At 41.9% G+C, this 20,179-nt stretch overlaps 1 protein-coding gene across 1 annotated transcript in view; it reads left to right on the top strand.

The window, feature by feature from the left end:
- The window catches only part of ptk7a (protein tyrosine kinase 7a), a 61,829-nt gene that overhangs the window by 14,462 nt on the left and 27,188 nt on the right, over positions 1–20,179 (top strand). Inside the window, exon 2 of the mRNA XM_037690514.1 lies at positions 17,797–18,093. Coding sequence (XP_037546442.1) covers positions 17,797–18,093 — 297 coding nt within the window. The remainder of the gene's footprint in view (positions 1–17,796; positions 18,094–20,179) is intronic.

Raw genomic sequence — 20,179 nt, 5'->3', positions numbered from 1 at the left:
GTGCTAACAGAACCACACTGCTAACAGTACCATGGCACTAACAGAACTTCACTCCTAACAATACAATGGTTCTAACAGAACCACACTTCTAACAATACCATGGTACTAACAGAACCACACTTCTAACAATACCATGGTGCTAACAGAACCTCACTGCTAACAAAACCATGGTGCTAACAGAACCACACTGCTAACAATACCATGGTACTAACGGAACCACACTTCTAACAATACCATGATACTAACAGAACCACACTTCTAACAGTACCATGGTACTAACAAGACCAAGCCACTAACAGAACCACACTGCTAACAATACCATGGTACTAACAGAACCACACTTCTAACAATACCATGGTACTAACAGAACCACACTTCTAACAATACCATGGTACTAACGGGACCACACTGCTAACAATACCATGGTGCTAAGAGAACCTCACTGCCAACAGAACCACTCTACTAATAGGACAATTCTGCTGTAGATGTATTTCTTTATCACTTTCGCCGCCTTGTTTTTGCATTTTTGTTACTTTGGTATTTCTTGTTATTTTTTGGGCGAGTCGAGACGGTTCTTCTCGTCCTGAGCATTTCATTTCATTGTTGACCTTGTGTTGATCTGCATATGACAAATAAACCTAAGGAATGCTAGGCCTTTATTTTGACCATGTAGTTCAGTGTTAAATGCTGCTCATGCATTCTGTAGGACAAAAACAGCACTTTGTAAACAGACTGCGTCGGGCTTTCATAAATAAAGGTTGATTGATGTCGCCCGTGTGTGGCGTCTTTGTTCTGTTTGTCTGTAAGAAGCCAAACATGCGTACCAGAACGGACTGCCTTTATTCCCCTCCACTGCATTTTTTAAAAAGTGCACTCATTACTGGATTAGTGCCCATTTTTTTCAGGACTAAAGAGACAGGAATGGCCAAACCTGTCTTACCTGAGAAAGCCTAATCCGTCCTAATCTAATAATTGCTCCCATATTTTCTCTGTCGCAGATGAGCGCAGCTGCAGGGGGCGGCTGTGGCTCCATGTTGCTGCGCACCTTAGGTCATAATGTCCAATATAAACCATAGTTCCCAAACTCAGCTCTTTGGTCACTTCAAAAGGTTTCTCAGTATCGTCATCGTTTAAATCTTCCAGACGAACTGTAAAACTTCTTATGAGCTCTTCTTTCTCCTTCGTCTCGTTCTTTCTCTCCTGTTCTGTCCTCAGAAACACGCTGGTCATGCAGAGATGCATTAGGCCGCCTGTGTTTCAACAGTTTGCCTTTTATGAGTGGGTGTTGAAAATTTGCGTGAGCCGGCTGCGCTCAGATGTCTTAGTTTTAGATGCAGCCCGACAGTTATGAAGCCTGGTGTGGAGGGACAAACCGGGGAGGCTGATGAGAGACGTGACTCGTATCTTCCCCCAAACAGGCGCTAATGTATTGGGTCTCCATCTTTCTAAGGCTAGCTGTTCACTCCTTGAGAAAAGTGAGGAATAACCTGAGTTTCTGTCACGTTTAGGCTCTGTGTTTATGTAAATTAAACTCCTAAAATAGATGAAAAAGTGTCAGTTTTTGATGCAAAGACACACAACGCTACAAACTTAAGGAAATGCTGCACAAAATGTAATTTTAATTTGATAAAATTGATAAATTAAGCATATATTATCTAATTAAACCTTTCTTGAGCCATTTAGAAAGGAAATCCACACTTGAACACTCCATTACCTATTGCAGTTGTTAAATCCTTATTAGGATTGGACAGTAATACGATTGCACAATATTTATTGCAGCCGCATGCAAAAACATATTATATATGTAGTTCAGTTTTTCAAAGAATGTACTTCGTGTAAACTTCTGATGCCTGTGGTGAATTTTTCTATGGTGACACCCACTGATTAAGAGGGGAATTGCAGGATGGGTTGTACCTTTTTAAGGCAACTCTATGTTGAAGGCCTAACTAAAATGTACAATGGCTTCATCGATAAAACTGAAAAGTGACTATGGTGTTACAGCTTCAATAATTTACGTAAGCAGTCATTTTATAAACCATGTTGCTGCTTTTATTGCGCTCAGTTGATAGAGTAGTGGCTTTCAGAAGCAGAAAAACGACTAACATAACGCACAAAAGAGTCCAAAAACAGCTGATGTTGTGCAGATTGCTCCCGATGAGGGAAAGATGGCAGACACACAACCAGAACTAGAGCTACATGGGTATTGTGCAGAGATGTATAATTTACAAAAGTGGCATACATTTAACATCTAGATTCCAATCGATCAAGTAATCGATCCTCCCTCGGTAATGAATCTGATGGTTGTTTAATTCCATGGCTGGGTGGTCGCAATAATCACGTCTTCACTTTATCACATTATTAAGCTGTGGCACTGGTTTATCTTTGTGTGGACCGTTTTGGCTCTGTTACTACCGTGCTCCGCAGCACAAAGGCCCACTGGGGTTGGTGGCATCAAACCCCTGTCCACCTCAGTCCGTTCAAAAATCACACTGAGGCTCACACTGAGGCGGCCAGAAGCTGTTTAAGTCCCAGCTTGAGGTGTCTTGTAAAAAAGCCTTATGATTGTGTTTTTTCTGATACGTATATGTAGAAGATGTTCCTGTCCATACGCAGCTGAAGTAACCTTGGCCCTGTTTCAAGTTTCCTAATACAAGCTGGTAATGTGTAAGATGTAAGGACAGCGTCTGGGTCGAGCAGAACTGGCATTCAGACCACCTCCCGTCAGTGTGTTTGAGATTTATGGCTCATTCTCCCCGTTCTGACACACACCGCCTCCTTGTTACCTGCTGTTCATTGGTCTTATTTTTCCCATTGTGGAGACCGTATGGAGCTCTTCATTTCAAAGGCAGAGGTGTGCTAGCAGGCAGCAGCTCGTTGGGGAGGGATTAGTGGGTGTTTTATGACTGCATAGCACAGGTGGCTTGCGCCTGTCAAAAAAATTGAAAGATAATTAATTTCTGTCATCCCAAATAATTATAAAGATAAATGTATCTTCAGGAGTTGTCAATAAAAGGATTATAGGGCGAACTCTACTTTGGTGTCATGGATGATTGCTTCAGCCATGTGAGTTAGGATTGTAGTGAAAGCCCAGTTCACCCGGTGAGTTGCCCGTTGCCATGCCAGTGTTGCCTGGTAATAAGCTGGGAAGTAGGTCTTTGTCTCGTTGCAGAGCTCGCTCCCTGCTGTCAGAGTCAAGACGGAGGACAGAAACTGCGCGAACTGATACTGATCTCTGTGAGACTCGTCATAATGAGCCCGCCGTTTTTCTTTGCTCAGTGAAACCCTTCCACGGAGAAATTACTTGCTACAATGAGAACAGCAATTGGATTTTGTGGAAGCATGTGTGGGGAGGCCAGTGGTTCTGATTTAACAGCTGCCAGCCTCTGCTGCTTTCAATATACTTTTCAATTTGAAGCAGTGGAACGAACACATTTCAAAAGTTTTGGGTGGTTTTTTTGAGAAGCAATGCAGGTTCAGGTTTGTTTTGTCCCCATAACGATTCTTAAAACACCATCCATCTGTCCATCCATCCGTCTGTCTGTCCGTCTGTTTATCTATCTATCTGTCTGTCTGTCTGTCTGTCTTATCTGTCTGTCTTATCTGTCTTATCTATCTATCTATCTTATCTATCTATTTATCATACTTCTAAAATTTGTGAAAATTGAGAGGGGAAGCCCTCATTTTCTAAATGTTGAGTCAATTATTGTAAGACGAGGCAACTCGCCAACAGAAATCAAAGACTTGACATGCTCCATGTGTTGGTGTCCCACTATATGCAAATAAGACGGGCATCATTTGCATCGGAAACAAATTTATGGGACAACTTGATAAATGAACATGTGTTAATGACATGAAGAAGTACAACATTCATCCATCCATTCATCCATTATCTTTACCCGCTTATTCCATTTTGGGTCACGGGAGTCGCTGGTGCCCATGTCCAGCAATCACTGTGCGAGGGGCAGGGTACACCCTGGACGGGTCGCAAGTCCATCACAGGGCCACATAGAGACAAACGAGACAAACAACCATTCACTCTCTCACTCTTGTAGGAGGACCCAAGGCATTCCCAGGCCGATCAAGAAGCATTGCCTGTCCAGCGTGTCCTGGGGTCTCTTCCCAGTCGGACATGCCTGAAGCACCTCCCTAGGGATGCATCCAGGGAGCATCCTTACCAGATGTCCAAACCACCTCAACTGACTCCTCTCGATGTGGAGGAGCAGCAGTTCTACTCCGAGTCTCTCCTGATAACTGAACTTCTCACCTTCTCTCTAAGGGAGAGTCCAGCTACCCTGCAGAGGAAACTCATTTCAACCGCCTGTATCCACGATCTCATTCTTTCAGGCTCTACCCAGAGCTCATGACCATAGGTGAGGGTAGGAACATAGGCCGACCGGTAAACGGAGAGCTTTGCCTTACAGCTCAGCTCCCTCTTCACTAAAACGGACCGGCACAGAGTCCGCAATACTGCAGACTCTGCACTAATTCGTCTGTCAATCTCATGCTCCATTCTTCCCTCACTCGTGAACAAAACCCTGAGATACTTGAACTCCTCCACTTGAGGCAGAACCTCGCCCTCGACCTGAAGAGAGCAATCCACCCTTTTCCGACTGAAGACCATGGCCTCAGATTTGGAGGTGCTGATTCTCAACCCAACTGCTTCACACTCTGCCGCGAACCGCTCCAGTGAGAGCTGAAGATCATGGCACGATGATACCAACAGGACCACATCATCTGCAAAGAGCAGAGATGGAATCCTGAGGTCACTGAACTGGACTCCCTCTGTCCCCTGGCTGCACAGAGAAATTCGGTCCATAAAAGTTATGAACAGAATCAGTGACAATGGGCAGCCCTGGAGGAGTTCAACTCCCACCCTGAAGTGGTCCGATTTACTACTGGCGATGCGAACCAAACTCTTGCATCGCTTGTATAGGGACTGAGCAGACCGTAACAACAGGCCCCCAATCCCATACTCACACATGCTCTGTTTAAAACACAAGATAATCTGATTTGGACTGACGTATTGGGACCTTGTCCTTAGTAACAATGTTGTTGCTCTGGTCGATAGTGGTGAAGAAAGAATAGAGTCAAAATACAAATTTCTGGATTCACTGATCCATCTACATTCCAACATCTTACTTATGGTCATGAGGTTTGGATCAGGACCGAACGAACAAGGTCCTGGGTTAAAGTAGCCTTAATGAGCTTCCTTCTTTGGGTGGCCGGGCTCAGCCTTGGAGATGAAGCGAGGAGCTCCGTCATCTGGGGAGGGCTCGGAGGAGAGCCACTGCTCCTCTAGATTGAAAGGAGTCAGTTGAGGTGGTTTGGGTATCTGATTAAGATGCCTCCTGGACTCCTCCACTTAGAGATTTTCCAGGCACGTCCCATTGGTAGGAGGCCCAGTGGAAGACCCATTACTCGTAGGAGGCGTTGTATAGCTTCTCTGGCCTGGGAGTGTCTTGGTGGTCCACATGACGAGATGGAAAATGTTGCTGGGGAGAGGGAGACCAGAGTTTTTCTCCTGGACCTGTTGCCTCCTTTTTTGTTGTCTAAAGCTGTTCTAAAATTGAACAGCGAAGTTCATGACAAACGATCATCATCCTGGACATGATCTTCACATCGTTTAAGAATACGGTGATTCCAGAAGAGCTTGTGCTGTTTACTGCAGTTCTCTTCAGCCGGTTTGTCACAAGCTCATCCACAACAGGGGTGTCCAATCCTGGCCCTCGAGGGCCTCTGTCCTCCTGGTTTTAGATGTTTTTCTGCTCCAACACAACTGATTTGGATCGTTTTCTGTTAAACGAGATTTTGTTGAGCACGAAGAGGTAATTTAATCAATAAATCAGGTGTGATGGAGCAGGAAAAGAAGTAAAAGGTGCAGGATGGCAGCCCTGCAGGATGAGGATTGGACACCCCTGATCTACACAAACTAAACTCTGTCCTGCAGAGTCAGAGGCTTGTTCATATTTAACGTTAAAGCTGAGCCGAGGCCACAGAAGCTGCAGCTTTTAGACGGAGCCTTTTGCTTCAGAGCTCCTCTCTGCTCCTCTTTGAAAAATTGATGAGTGTTTTTCCTCCTTGGCCCCATTTTGACCTCCTGATTGACATCAGCCAAATGGGAAGCATTGTTTTCTTTGCGAGTCATGCACGCGTTCTCTCAGATCCACGTTTTTATTGTTTCCTCGGATCAAAGCTTTAATTATTCCTCTGCTTTATTTCAATCCTCTTTTGAAGTTGAGCTGGTTGCTCTCAGAGTGTGAAGTTTGATTTGAGAGTTGTCTGATTTATTCTAGTTTTTATATTGAGCTGAAGATTGAGGCAGAAAAAGAAATGAAAATCAAGTAGTGTTATTACGTCTTAACAGGTGAAAGACGATTATGTTTTTTCTTGTCAATTCAAATTTATTTATAAAGCACATTTAAAACAGCAGCTCCAGATGCAGGAAGAGAGCCACCTGCATCATGAAGGACTCCACTCACCCAGCACGCACACTTTTTGCCCCACTCCCCTCAGGCAGGATGTTGAGGAGCGTTAAGTGTAGAACCACTAGACTGAGGAACAGCTTCTACCCTGAGGCTGTTAGACTCATGAATCTCTAATCAGGATAATCACAGTAATGCCACTTTAATTGGTGATATGTGCTGCTGATTATCAATGCTGCTGATTTCTTGCCTTTAAGCTGCTGCATTCATTCCCAGCTGCTCTCAACAGACTCATGTTCAGGCTGCTGTTTAATATACGGTATTATATTACATTATTATTGTTTAGCACACATCTTAGATCCTTGTATACTGTTTCTTTTTATACTTTATATTATTATTTTTGCTTTTTTTGGGTGTAACTGGGACATCGAGTACACAGTTTTGTTCCACCTCATGTCCCACTTGTGATGCAATAATAATAAAGACTCTTGAACCTTGAGAATCAACTGCAACACTTAATTAATAGATGACACTTTTTTAATTTTCACCAAACTGGTTTAATTTTTAAACAAAAGATGGAATTTGTCAGCGGGTGATATGCATTTCTTTAAGTTATTTATAAGTAAGAAAGAAGAGAGATTTGTCACTGATCCATTTGGAGTAGGCTTGTCACTATTTTTTTTAATATGCAGCACTTTTTATTTATTTTGTTTCCCAGCGTGGGACCCTGGAATCTTTGCCACCGAGGCGTAGAGATAAATATTTTACAGCAGCCGGGTGGAACGCTTCAATCTTCGTCTCGCGCGTCGTCAGCAGAGCTCACGCCTGCGACTTCGCGGCTCCTCGTTCTGACAGCCCGTCACTTTAAAGCGTTTTCCAGCAGCTGTCCCGCGTCGACGCTCTGCTGAGGAGCTTTTCCACCACGCAGTCAGGAGACTTGAGCTCCCACTGTGGGTGTCCTCGCCCCACCCACCGGTGCCAAGTGTTTGTGAGGGTTGCCGTTTGTGTCTTTTCATGTGTGGGGCGCCTTCAACTTTGACCTCCAGCAGACACTCTGGGGGCGGTTTGCCTTTCCTGTTTGTCGTCACCCTGCAGAGGCACGTTTGGGGAAAGTTCGGGAGGTAACGTCGCCATGTTTGATGGGCTGCTGAAAATCCTGATTACAGGTTTCACACTGATAGCATCTTTTCTTTTTACGCCGTTGACCTGAAGAAACTGAGGTTAAAAGCTCCTTTTTTTCTCTCCTTGCAAGTTCAAACAGCGTTGGGGTTGTTTGTCTCCTGCAAGCAGAGCGATTGTGTCCGTTTGTTTTTCTGCACTGTTGGCAAAATATCTGGTGAATTACTCAACAGACTTTAATGAAACTCAGAAAATAACCACTGGGCTGAAGTTTGCAACATAAACCTTTGGAGTAATCCCTATTAAAGTTGGCCACCACAGCAGAGCATACCGTAATTTTCAGACTATTTACTGCACCCGAATATAATCTGCACCCACTAAATAAAGTAAAATAAAAAATTGAACATATCAATGAATCAAAAACTTTATTTCAGACACACATGTACAAGTAAACAAAAACAGGCAAAAAAAAAGATAACACTAACAAAACAATAAAAATAGAATGTTCATCCATTGCCATATAAATTAAGGCGCCAGTGATTCCACAGTGATTCCTTTGTATGGGGTTGGTCAGAATATAAATGATGCTATTTACAGAGTTTGTTAGCCTAAACATACATCTGTACGTAAAGTTTCGAAGCACCGCAGCACAAGTTGGTACGTTGGCATTTACAAACCTCTGACTGGCACTACTCCATCGCGGCACCTTAAGCAGCATCCTCATGTCATCATTGTACGCCACCTGAAATTTATGCATACTGCTTTTTCTGTAATGCCGCCACAGGTGGGCAGTATACATTGGAGTGCAATATGCTTTAAAGAGTGCACAGACACCGAGCACATAGAGAACGTCCGAAAAAGCATATTAGCTTGTACATATAGCATACAACGCTGCCTGTAAATGTCCCTATCATCAGACAGGTCAGCGGTTATGTACTGTCCCAAGTATTTCACCTCCTCACTGGCCGCACTTGTCTATAGGTATAGGTTTATTGTCATATTCAGATCAACACAAAGTCAACAATGCAATGAAAAGTTCAGGACGACAGGAACCGTCTCAATTTGCCAAAAAAAAAAAAAAGCTGCCGGTGTCCATGTTGTGACATGAGATATTTACACAGAAAGATGTTTTAAACTTTGAATTAAATACGTATCGATGACATACACAAATAGGTACAGTATTTTATTTATTTTTTCTGAACAGTGCCGTAGCACGGCTTGTCAAAAAAATAAAAACTAGAGTAGACTATCAGGAAGTCGTTGATCGCTATCTTCATCTTCCTCCTGCGCATGCTTGTGCTTTCCTTCTGCTCCGCTGTCGGGCAGCGAAGCAGAAGTTGCTCTGCGCATGCACGGGAGTCCTCCCCTCCCCATTTCATTGGTCCACTGTGACCTGTTCGGTAATTTCATTGGTCAGATTTATTTTACCTTTATGTATACAGGTAGTCTCATTGAGTCACGAGGACCCACCCACTCGAGCGATGCATATTGGGCAGCTCTGAGTGCCCGGGTGTGACGAGGCTAAATGTTTTAGCGACAGCTCGTTAGTCCATCAAAAAAAAAAAAAATCCTTAAATTAGCCGCAGCATTGTATCAGCCACGGTGATCAAAGTGTGTGGAAAAAAATGGCACCTTATATTCTGGAAATTACGGTAATTGGAAAACACAAAAATGGCTATAACGTAATCAGTTTTACAGATATTGAGCTAAAGATTGTTGTGGTAGTAGCTGAGAGTCTTCTCCAACACATACTTTTAGATACAACTGAACAAGTTATTTTAAACTGCCATTAACTATTGTAGTCAGCAATGTCTATTAGCAAAATATCTAAAGAACCACTGGGTGGATTTTAATTCAACTCTCAGAAGCATATCATTGTACGTATCTCTACAAGTGGATAACTTATGGAGTCAATCCTATTCAAAATGACCACCACAGATAATCAGCATTAGCCAGGTCAGATGTGAATTTAACTCACTTTATCATATAAGGTGTTAAACTGTGGTGAGGTAGTAGCTGAGAGTGATTCACAACATTGATCCTGCAGACAGAAGTAGACTGAAGGTTTGCTGATGAGCTCATTATGGTGAGTTTTAGCTGTCAGCTCGACTTAAACCTGACAGCCTTGACAGCCGGGCCGGGCCTAAATGGGTCGGCGGTGCGGCAAGCCGAAGACAAGAATCCCCCGTCTGCAGTTATTTTTCCCGCTCAGCAGTTTCCATTTTTAACCCTCTTTCTGTCTCTTCCAATGCATTTCCAGACGCACTGATTGGGGGTTAAAAAAAAGAGAATTTTAACTGTCTTATAAAAAAATGAAATAAATAAACGTTGTTGCTTATTTGTGTGCAGAAATCCTCGGTTAGTTTTTCCTGACTGCTGCACAACGACCGGTGCCAAGGGCATCTTTGGTTTCTGTTTTTACCTTCCATCAGAGCTTGATTTAAAAAGTTGCTCATTCTGTTCCGTTAGTCTTTTTATACTATTGTACAATTTTATACTTTTTAATATTTTTTTTTACACATTTAAAAATGGCTGTTAGCGCTGCCAGAGATTTGAAGATCATTTCATGGCGAAAAATTATGAAGTCGTAGCGGCTTTTGCCGTTAAGCTCAATCTCGTAATATTGAGCGATGTCGCGCTCAGAATACGTGTTGGAGATCACTCTCAGCTACTACCACACTAACTTTCAGCTCAATATCTGTAGAACTGACCAAGTTGAACTGGCCTTGGCAGCCATCTTGATTCTATAACTGAATCGGTTGCAGATGGACATTTTATGAACGTATCCTCAAGGTTTCATTAAAATGCGTCCAACGGTTCATGAAATATTTCGCTAACGGGCAGAAATACTATCGTCCATATTTGTGTTTTGATGGCTGATTACAACTATAAATCATATATGAACAAGCTTTAATAATTTAATATTGCTTTGTCTTTCATAACGTACGTTGATGGCTCTTTTTTGGACACAGAGCATTTCCTCTTGGCTTTCTGCCTTCTTAGAGAGTTTTGTTTGTTTGTTTGTTTGTTTATCTCCATCTCCTTTTCCACTCGTGTCTCTTTGAAGGGGAGTTTGGACAGTTTATCTCTCTGAAGAGCCACCAATCTCCCCCTCAGCCGCCACGAGACCCTTAAAAAAATAAAACGGCGTGACCCAGTTTGGCTTTTCCATCTGACAGTCAGACCTCAGTGAGATTTGTAGGTTTCAGAGATTATTTGATGGCAGCTCTGACTTTATTCTTTGTTTCAGCTGTTTATACTATTTTTTGCTCCTAACGCAACGGGACAATATTAGATCGTGTTATTATTTCAGACCTTTTAAAAGCTTTGTGGTGTTTTATCGTACGACTAGAACAAGGAACCGTTTCTCTATCAGAGGCCGTGTTTTCTGCCGAACACGTCGCACCACCCGATAAGTCTCATCAGTCCAAATATGTCTAATAAAGTGGAAAAATACATAAATATATTGCATCTATTATGCGTCACCGCTGTCAACCCAGAAATGTGGGCCGGTGTTGTGCCAAAAATCACTTGGCTGCCAAATGGCGTCTGCGGGAGCGTGCATGGGAGGACTTTAACAAGATTAACACTTAAAAACAATTATTTGTTTGCTCGAAATTATAGTAAAGGTTGAACTTTTACTTAATAAATGCACTTCGTCAGATTAGCCTCATTTCGCTGGGGCGGCGCAGCGAAATAAAGCTGATTTGACAGCTGCTCCAAGCGAGCTGGACGATGGTGGCAGGCTATGGAAAGCCGATTGTGTCATTAATAGCCACTTTTACCCATTACTTGACACAACGGCATGCCATACTAGAGTGCCATCTAGCACCTGAAAAATGGTAGAGTTGAACTTTTTTTGAATTTGTCATTATAGCCACGATAGGACGACACTGCTACTACTACTCTGCTGCCATCAAGTGGCTGAAAGTGGTACTGCTCTTTTTTCTTCAGTCAGAATGAATGAAAACGCTCATATGGTTTAAAACACTATTGAAGAGTGAAGTAGAAGGTACAGCAAAGCCAAAATGTAATGTCCTCATATGACGCTAATGTTAATGTTGTTTTGTTATGCTGTAAAATAAGCCCATTGTTCCCATCTGAGGACTTTTGTAAAAAAAAAAAAAAAAAAAAGTCATACTCATGTAACAAAATGCAACTTCCTGTTCTAAGAGGAAGCTTTTATTTATACACAAATCAGGTCCATCTTATCATAAATATCTAGGAGATATGAAAAATGCATCGCAAACCAGCGCTCAGGTCTCAAGAGGTTAAAACTGTTTTTATTTTATGCCCATTGAAAGACGGACATATTATGTTATTCTTATTCCTCGCATTACGTCTCTGTCCGTAAACTTTCTCTTGTCCGGTTTATACCTTCTGACCCGCTCAAGAAAATTTAATGAAACTTGAAACATTTGTACCACCACCAAATAAATAAATAAATAAATAAATAGTTCATTTCTCTTGAAAAATGCAGCGTTCAGCACCCACTTTTTTCACTATCGCCTTGATCGACATCTGTCAGTCACACTGTCTCGCCTCGCGCTGATGCTTGATCGTTCATGTTGTGTTCACTGACCCTGACCTTGTCTTGGATATACTGTCAGTTTAATCAGAGAAATGCCATTATTTCAGATATCTTTTTAATTCCATTAAAATTCTTTGATTGACACTCTTGCTTAAATCACTGTTGGAAAAACCACATTAATACCTTCAATAATTGGATTAATTTGTGATAAAGGTTGGCATTTTTACTCTTTAAAGCGTTGAGTAACCTGACTTTCCCTCTTTGATATTTTATATTTCTGTTCAGTAAAAGTTAAATATAAAATTAATTTTACTTGAAAAGCAAGTGAAGTGAGCAGACGGATTTCATAGCTTCACAATCTAGATTTTATGTAGCATTGATGCCCTTCACCGGAGTGCTTTAATTCGCTTTTTAAATCAAAATGAACTAAAATCGATAAAGGAGAATTCTCAAACTTTACAATTATGCAAAGGGATTTCCTCGTGTATGGCAGCCGGCAGAGAACAACGGTCAGTTTCAAGGAAAATTCAAAGGATTTTTTCTGCAGATATATATACCTGTTAGACAACTCTGATTTTAAAGGTAGATTAGGAAGAATATGAATTCTATTTAAGATGCTGGGATCTCAAGATCGGCGGTTCCCAACCGTGGTCCTTGAGGAACACCATCCTGCATGTTTCAGTTGTTTCCCTGCTCCAACACACCTGATTCAATCAGTGATTTAATTACTTCCTCAAGTTCTACAGAAGCACTTTAATCTCCCATTTATTCTTATCAGGTGTGTTGGAGCAGGGAAACAACTAAAACATGCAGGATGGTGTTCCTCAAGGACTACGGTTGGGAACCACTCATTTTTACACAAATTTCAATTATGAAAAAAAAGAAAAAAATTGTGTGTTTTCACCTTTTTTTTTTTTGCATTGTTGTCTGAGCACACTCGGAAACATGCCAGCACAGGTCACATATGGTAAGACTTGTTAAATTATTATATTTGGTCTAATTCGACAAATTGTACAAACTGATTTGTATCTGTACAGTAATATTAAGTAGCCTAAATGTTCTGTTGTAATCAGTGCAATAACAGAAAAGTAGAACAGAACAGATACAAATCCATGTAAAATTGGTAAAATTAGAATTTTTACAATTAGAAATTGTAATATTGTAGGATTTATTTGCTTCTAAAAGCCTTCTCGGATGTTTCTTTTGCTCTTTGTTATAGAAGGTAAGCTGTGGTGCGTTTGAGTGATGTAGGTCATGGTGCCGTCTCTGTTTGAACAGAGAGTAAACTTGGCAGACGTCTTCAAACGTGATACCCAGCTCCGCAGCCACCTCACTTCTCTTTCATAGCTGTCATTGTGTTTTATGTGTCACTGTCTTCTATCTTTGCTCGGGCTTTACCCAGAAGTCTCCCCCCCCCCTCTGGACCGATATAAACGCCACACGTCAACAAACATCCCAAATGAAACCCACAGACCGACGCTCATAACCGTACACGGGAGGCTCGGAGTGATGAAATTAGGTGTTACTTCTCACAACACAGCACGATGCCGCAGTGCTGTCTGAACATCGCCTGATGTATTGTTTAGGTGGATGCTTGGGACGATGGCGCCGGCTGTTGCCAACCCATCTGCTGCCTTTTATCCCGATTCTACTCAGATGGAACAAATCCTCGGCCTCATGGGGGGAGTTGTTAGAAGCCAGTTGCCTCTGCGATGGAGTTGTAACAATTTTTAGTGCAATAAATCATGCAGAGCTTTCATACTGTGGGACAGTTCAGATATTGTGAGGATGATTTATCACCTTGTGTTCTCTATAAATACTCACATAGGTGCATGAGAAGCAGATGCTACTGAAATATGTCCATCGAAGTTCTTTTTGTAGTAAATCCGAGTTTGAGACTGAAAGTGTTTGGTATTTTTCTGCAAATAAACTTTGAAATTTCTCAAATACTTCCTAAATGTCAACTCTTCGTGACAGAATCATGGTTTCTTTGTTTAATTTATATATTTGTAACACCCTTGATAACTTTATGGTGAATCGTGAAGGACAGAAAATGTGAACGCACGTTATGAACTCTCTGTCAAGACGTCAAGTGTTAAAACGGGTTTAAAAGTAGCGGTTTACTGAGATCCTCGGACAAAGATGAAAAATTCCAGCCAATATATCGATTATCGGCATTAGCATTCCCCTCTCAATATCGATATCGGCGATAGCCAAAATTTCAATATTGGTCGGGCTCTAGCTTGAAATATTCAGTATATTTCTGTTTAGGATGAATTTATATAATAGAGAAGCTTTTAAATTATTTAGTTTGTTTTACTGAGTTGCACCTGTATATATCATCGCCTTACCAAGGCCTTACTTCTGTTGACACAGGAGTGTTTTAAATGTATTTACTGTGCAGTTCTGTCTCTGTGGTTGCTGTTAAACATGTTTTATAACTTCTGGTCGATACTTTTTTATTTGATGCCATGTATGGGGTGGGGGCATTTAAAGTTAAGAGATCTGCTCTTGTCCCTCCATTCGATCCACAGCCCTCCTGTAAATAATGTTGTTTTCAACTGGACTGCTTTGTTGCACCCGCGTGCCGGATCAAACCACCTGCTGCTGAGAGGAAGGTGAACCTGAATATAAGATGCCCAGAAAGGCATGTATGGAAAGTCAAAGACCGAGGAATTGCCTCGGTTCGTCGTGAACCACCTTCTAGATTATTGAAAGATCCGGTTTTCACCAAATTCCACTTCTGCGAGAGTCGATAAGGACCTGCGCACACACAGGTGCACACTCCGTCACGCAGGTGCTGCTATGCTTAATCGACTCTAGCTCGGCACCGTTCCGTTCGATAACGACCCCTGACATCAGGTATGATAACATTGTGTCACAGAGGCAGACGAGGACCTGCATGGACTCCTTTTCCAGAGGTTATTGAGTGATTTCGGTAGGAGTTATTCAAAAGAAGAAACCATTCCATAAGAGCAGCTGCTGAGTTGTAATTAGTTTTTTATATCACCATAACAGCCCGAGATGGAAAAATGGGTTTCTAGTAAGATTTTTTTTTTTTTTTATCCTTTAACCTAATTAGGATAAAAGAAATGAGTGTATGGTTGTAATGCCACTGGGGAAGAACGTTACACTAGTAGGTAAAAAGTACCTGGAGTTATCTGTACGTTTATGAAAAGGGAATACACCACACTGTACATGGGCAGCGTGTTTTACTGTGGAAAGACATTTCACCCAAACTCTTTGAGTACAGTGTTTTAAAAATGGGTTAAAAGATACAAACATTGGAGACGAACCCCTTTATTTGCCTTAGGAGCAGAGCTGGACAATTAATAGAAAAGTAATTATTCTTGCAAAATCAATACTGTAAAAAATTTGCGGTTCATTTCACACAAAACCTGCATGTAAATAAAATATTTGGCATTTAGATGGACACCCCCACCATAAACGTCCACAGCCAGTTTAGACAATAGAGCTCGAAATGATAAACCACATAAAGTGTTGTGATGTCAGAAGAAACAAATAGAAATGGCTGACAACATGTATCTTACCGGGTTGTGACCGTTGGAGACTAGTTACGCACCTACAATTGCAACAAAAATAAATTAATTAATTAAAAACATGTATATATACATATATATGAATAAAAATGGTGAATTTTCTTACAATCTTAATTAATTGAGACCAAGCAACCAGAGAGCGGCGTAGCTGTTTTGACAATACACACCAACAAATCTTCAACCTCTGTGTGAATGTTATAGTCTGTCTATGAGTGGCTCAGGGCATATAACACATTGTTTTAAATGTTTTAAATGTTTTTTCATAAACACAAATATTTAAAACAGAGCAGGGAATTAGGAGCCAGAGTAAAACTAAACAAGAGGGAGAAGCTTTGAACCAGCCAGCAGTTGACCATCAGACTCAGGCCTCTGTCGTAACACTGTAATCCTTGAAACCAACCCCAAGAAACAAAAATCTGGAAAACAGGACAGGACGGTCGGTAACTCCCAAACCCTCCTAAGATCCAAACCCTATAAAGTTATATGACACGGTGCAAGACCGGCGTCTACAATCTAAAGGAGCGAGAACAAGCGTGGCGTTGGAGGGCGAGCCTGAAAATAATCAGCATCAGACCGATTCCACGTCCTTATTCATTGCCGACCTGAGAAGACATCAACTTCTAGAACGTTCTAGAGTCGCGCCGCTCAAGGTGGCTGCATCTTGGCGTAGCTGTTACATTCATTCTGAGTTATTGCTTTTGGAAACTTTAATTCCTCCTTTTTTAAAGATGTAAATCACTTTTTTCGGATGATTACTTCCTCTGGTGTCAGATGATGTGCAGCTGGAAGGATTTTTGCTGAAACTTTTTTAATTTTGGGCATTTGTTATGATGTGTAACCATGGCAGCAAGGTGTTTAACAACCAGGAGCAGCTGATAAACATCTCAAAGCTAAAATACTTTAACTACAGCCCCAAATCCCAAATGAGTTGAAAAGGAGGTGCCATGGACGAAATCCCGTCAATTTGGCGGCGGTGCTCGAGTACCTGACTGACAAAATCCTGGAGCTGGTGAGAAACTCTGCTCATGACAAAAGGAGGACCGGGATCATCCCCCGGCACCTTCAGCTGTCTGTTCGTGGTGACGAGGAGCTTGGCAGACTGCTGGGAGGAGTGGCCATTGCTCGGGGAGGAATTCTGCCTGGCATTTGGGCAGTCCTGCTGCCCATGAGGACCGAGAGGCCCGCCGGATCTGACGGCAAGCTGGATCTTGGTGGATGGATCTGTGTGGCCAGATTCTTCGGATTTGCTGAAGGAGATCCTTCCTGCCCACAGCTATCGGCCTATAACAACTCTTGAATGAAACCAGGACGATGAGCTACGACAACACTTAATTTCCCTTTGGGATTAATAAAGTATTTGAATTGAATTGAATTTTGGGATGAGCACCAACCAGAAGTAGATAAACGTGAAGAAGCAAAAGTGGGATTAAAGACACACCTTATGTAAAACAGTAAATTATGTCACAAAGCAACTCACTAAGAAATCAAATGTTGGCACAAAGAAGACCTCTAGAAGATCGATTTAGTGACCCAGCAGAACAAGGATGCCCCAAACCAAATCTGTTAGGAAGGGTGTGATTAGGATGACCTTACAAGTTTATGGAATCACTGAACAAATGCATAGAAACAGAAATTACTTCACTATTTTATTGTTTGAACCCATTTATTTCCCATTTTCCTCCTTGAATTTTTGCTTTTTGTATAATGTAACGTCTTCAAACAAGCTTTTAGTCCGTAGTTGGATAGAAATGGAACCAAAAACAACCATTTTTCTCTCGTTAGAAGTGGGTAAGGAGATTAAATGAAGCATAAACCACAGCTTGTTCATGCAAACTTGGAGTATAAACAAAAGCTTTAAGTGTGAAGATGCTGTTTGTGTGAAAGACATTTTGATTAGGGTACATGATGGTTGTCAGAGAACCCACTCGCACCACGGCATTACGAACAAGGGAAAAAGTTGTTTCTCCGTGTTGGGTCCAATCGTTTTACAACAGAATACTTTACCACAAGCCATTATTGACTAAACATCACATTCCTCCACAAGACTTAAGTGGTTACTTTGGCATACACTTAATGAATGGAAAAATCTGTAAAATGGTAACAGCACCCACCCTCAGTCCTCTTGTCATTTACTTCTCCCACTCTGTTTTTCCTTTTTTTCCAGTTCTGTCCATCCAGGCCATTTCCATCCAGTTCACCAAGGAGCCCAAGTCCCAGGACGCCTTGCACGGCCGCAGCGCAATGATGCGTTGCGAGGTCAGCAACCCAGCCAACATCACGTACAAATGGTACGACGACGACAAACCCCTGAAAGACGACGAGAGGCGCTTCCAGGAGGGAAGCAACCTGAAGTTCACCTCTGTGGACCGGCGGCTGGACGCAGGGAGCTTCGAGTGCGTCGTACAAAACGGTTACACAGGAGAGATGCTCCGTTCCACCAAGGCCTCCTTTAATATTAAATGTAAGTGTTTACAGTTAATAAGAAAAAAAACTTTATTCTCAAATGAAATGACGGTTTCTTTATGAAAGCAACCAATGTAAAATAAAACGCCTAGCATCCCTTTAAGGAATTCATATCGCCTGCTGCCTTTCATGACAGAGATTTAAACAAAAATAACCTAAAGTTGAGAAATAACGCTGTTTTAGATGTTTTGGTGAAACCTCAAAAATAATGTTATGTAACTGACTCAGCTACAACCACACCAAACTTTAGCTCATTATCCGTAACATTTCAGAGTTATATCCATTGTATAAAAATTCCAGAGGATATCCCAACACTATTTTTTTTTCCAGAGCAAGTACAAGCTCTTTAGTATGGGTACTACTTGCCGATACTGAGTACTGATACCAAGTAGTAAATGAGTTGGTACTTTCATTAAGAACGCAGCAAACCATATGCTGTCCTGACATCATGTGTTTACCTTTAAATATCTAAACTACGAACGTTTTTTGTTTGTCCCCGGTTAGTTGCAAAGCGTAAGAGGAAATTACATCAAGTATATATGTGTATCGTTTTGACATATCAGGGTAAATGGTAAACAGACTGTACTTATATAGCACCTTTCTATCTTATCAAGATACTCAAATATCTTTACAATACAATCTGTGCCTTCATTTACCCATTCATACAGCACTCTACTACATCTGTGCAAAGACTAATCAGTGATTTATCACATTCATACACCAGTGGGACACACATCGGAGGCAATGAGGGGTTCAGTGTCTTGCCCAGGGACACTTCAGCATGTGACTGCTGGTGGAGTCGAACCCCCAACTCTCCCACTAGATGATGACTGCTGTAACCACTCAGCCAAAGCTTCCCCATGTTCCTATGAGTACAAGTATGAATACTTAAAGCATGTTTACCAGTATCTGTATCCAGACACGACTTGAAAAATTCTCCAGTGGTTTGTGTGATTTTTTTTGCTAACAGTCACACCCAGCTGATTTCAACAGTTAATGCCAGCTAGCAGTTAGCACTTAGACTACTGTGTCCCCTGGGTTACTTGCTATGACAGGGCGCTCATCGCATTCGTGATTTTCGTCGGCGGGGTGCGAGTTCGGTTCTGTTGACAGGGCGGGGCGCCCTGCTTGTATAATGGTAGGTGAAACGCTGGACTTCGAGTTGGGGATCAGTCTCAGCTACGACCTCATCAAACTGTGGTTGAAAAATTGACAGAGTTACAGCCTCGGTTGTGTTTTTTAAAGTTATTTTTATCGTGGCAGCCATCTTGTAAACTGGGTTAACGCCGAAAGCTAATCAGTTGAGGAAGTGACTCTCGTAGTTGTCGCCTTGTTGTTTTTGTATCTCCCTTTGGAAACCAGGTATATGTTCAACCAAGCACGTGCTCTTGTTGCTTTTTTCCTCCGTTGTGTCTCTCTTCCCATATACTTTCTGAAAAGGCTTTTGTTGGGAAAACGCTGATGAGTGTAATTTAGCTTCTTGCTGTATAATTATTTAGATTTAGTTGAATATCTCCCCCCGTTTACTCAAGTGTTTACCCATGCCAAGCTTCCTACTGAGTCACGTCTAAACCTTTTGTCCTGTTGAGGGGCGCCTTACCAGTTTCTTTCTTCAGTTAATTTGCTTTGGCCTCATCAGTGGACCCTTTTAGTTTTAGTGGATGTCGTGGGAGTTCAGCCAAACTCCGTGTGGGATAAATAAGAACTCTTTTGTTTGGTACGAGCCCTCAGGTACCAGTTGTTACTGAAAACCTTTTGTGTGTCTCAAACATCGAGATAGCTGAGCGCGAGGGGGGAGGCTCCATCTGGAACATGTTTCCGTCTCTGGCTACATTCGGCTGGTTTCAGGAGGTTTTTCCTTTGCAATGATGATTCTTTTCATCTGGATACAAGAACTGGGGAGTCTCCAGACTGGGAGGCGCAAACGAAGGGAAGCAAATGTTCAGTCATATCTTTTGAATCTTTAGTTTTAACCGCAAAGAGCGGAGAGACACGTCTGTTTCGTTACACGTTTACTAATCTGAAGGAAGCTGCTGTGTACGCACATGATTTAGTGTCAGTAAAGCTCAATTGTGAGACTCCCA

The sequence above is a fragment of the Nematolebias whitei genome, chromosome 1, assembly GCF_014905685.2.
Source record: "Nematolebias whitei isolate Nwh7 chromosome 1, NemWhi1, whole genome shotgun sequence".
Lineage (NCBI taxonomy): Eukaryota > Metazoa > Chordata > Actinopteri > Cyprinodontiformes > Rivulidae > Nematolebias > Nematolebias whitei.
This window is presented reverse-complemented; position numbering and strand designations above follow the sequence as displayed.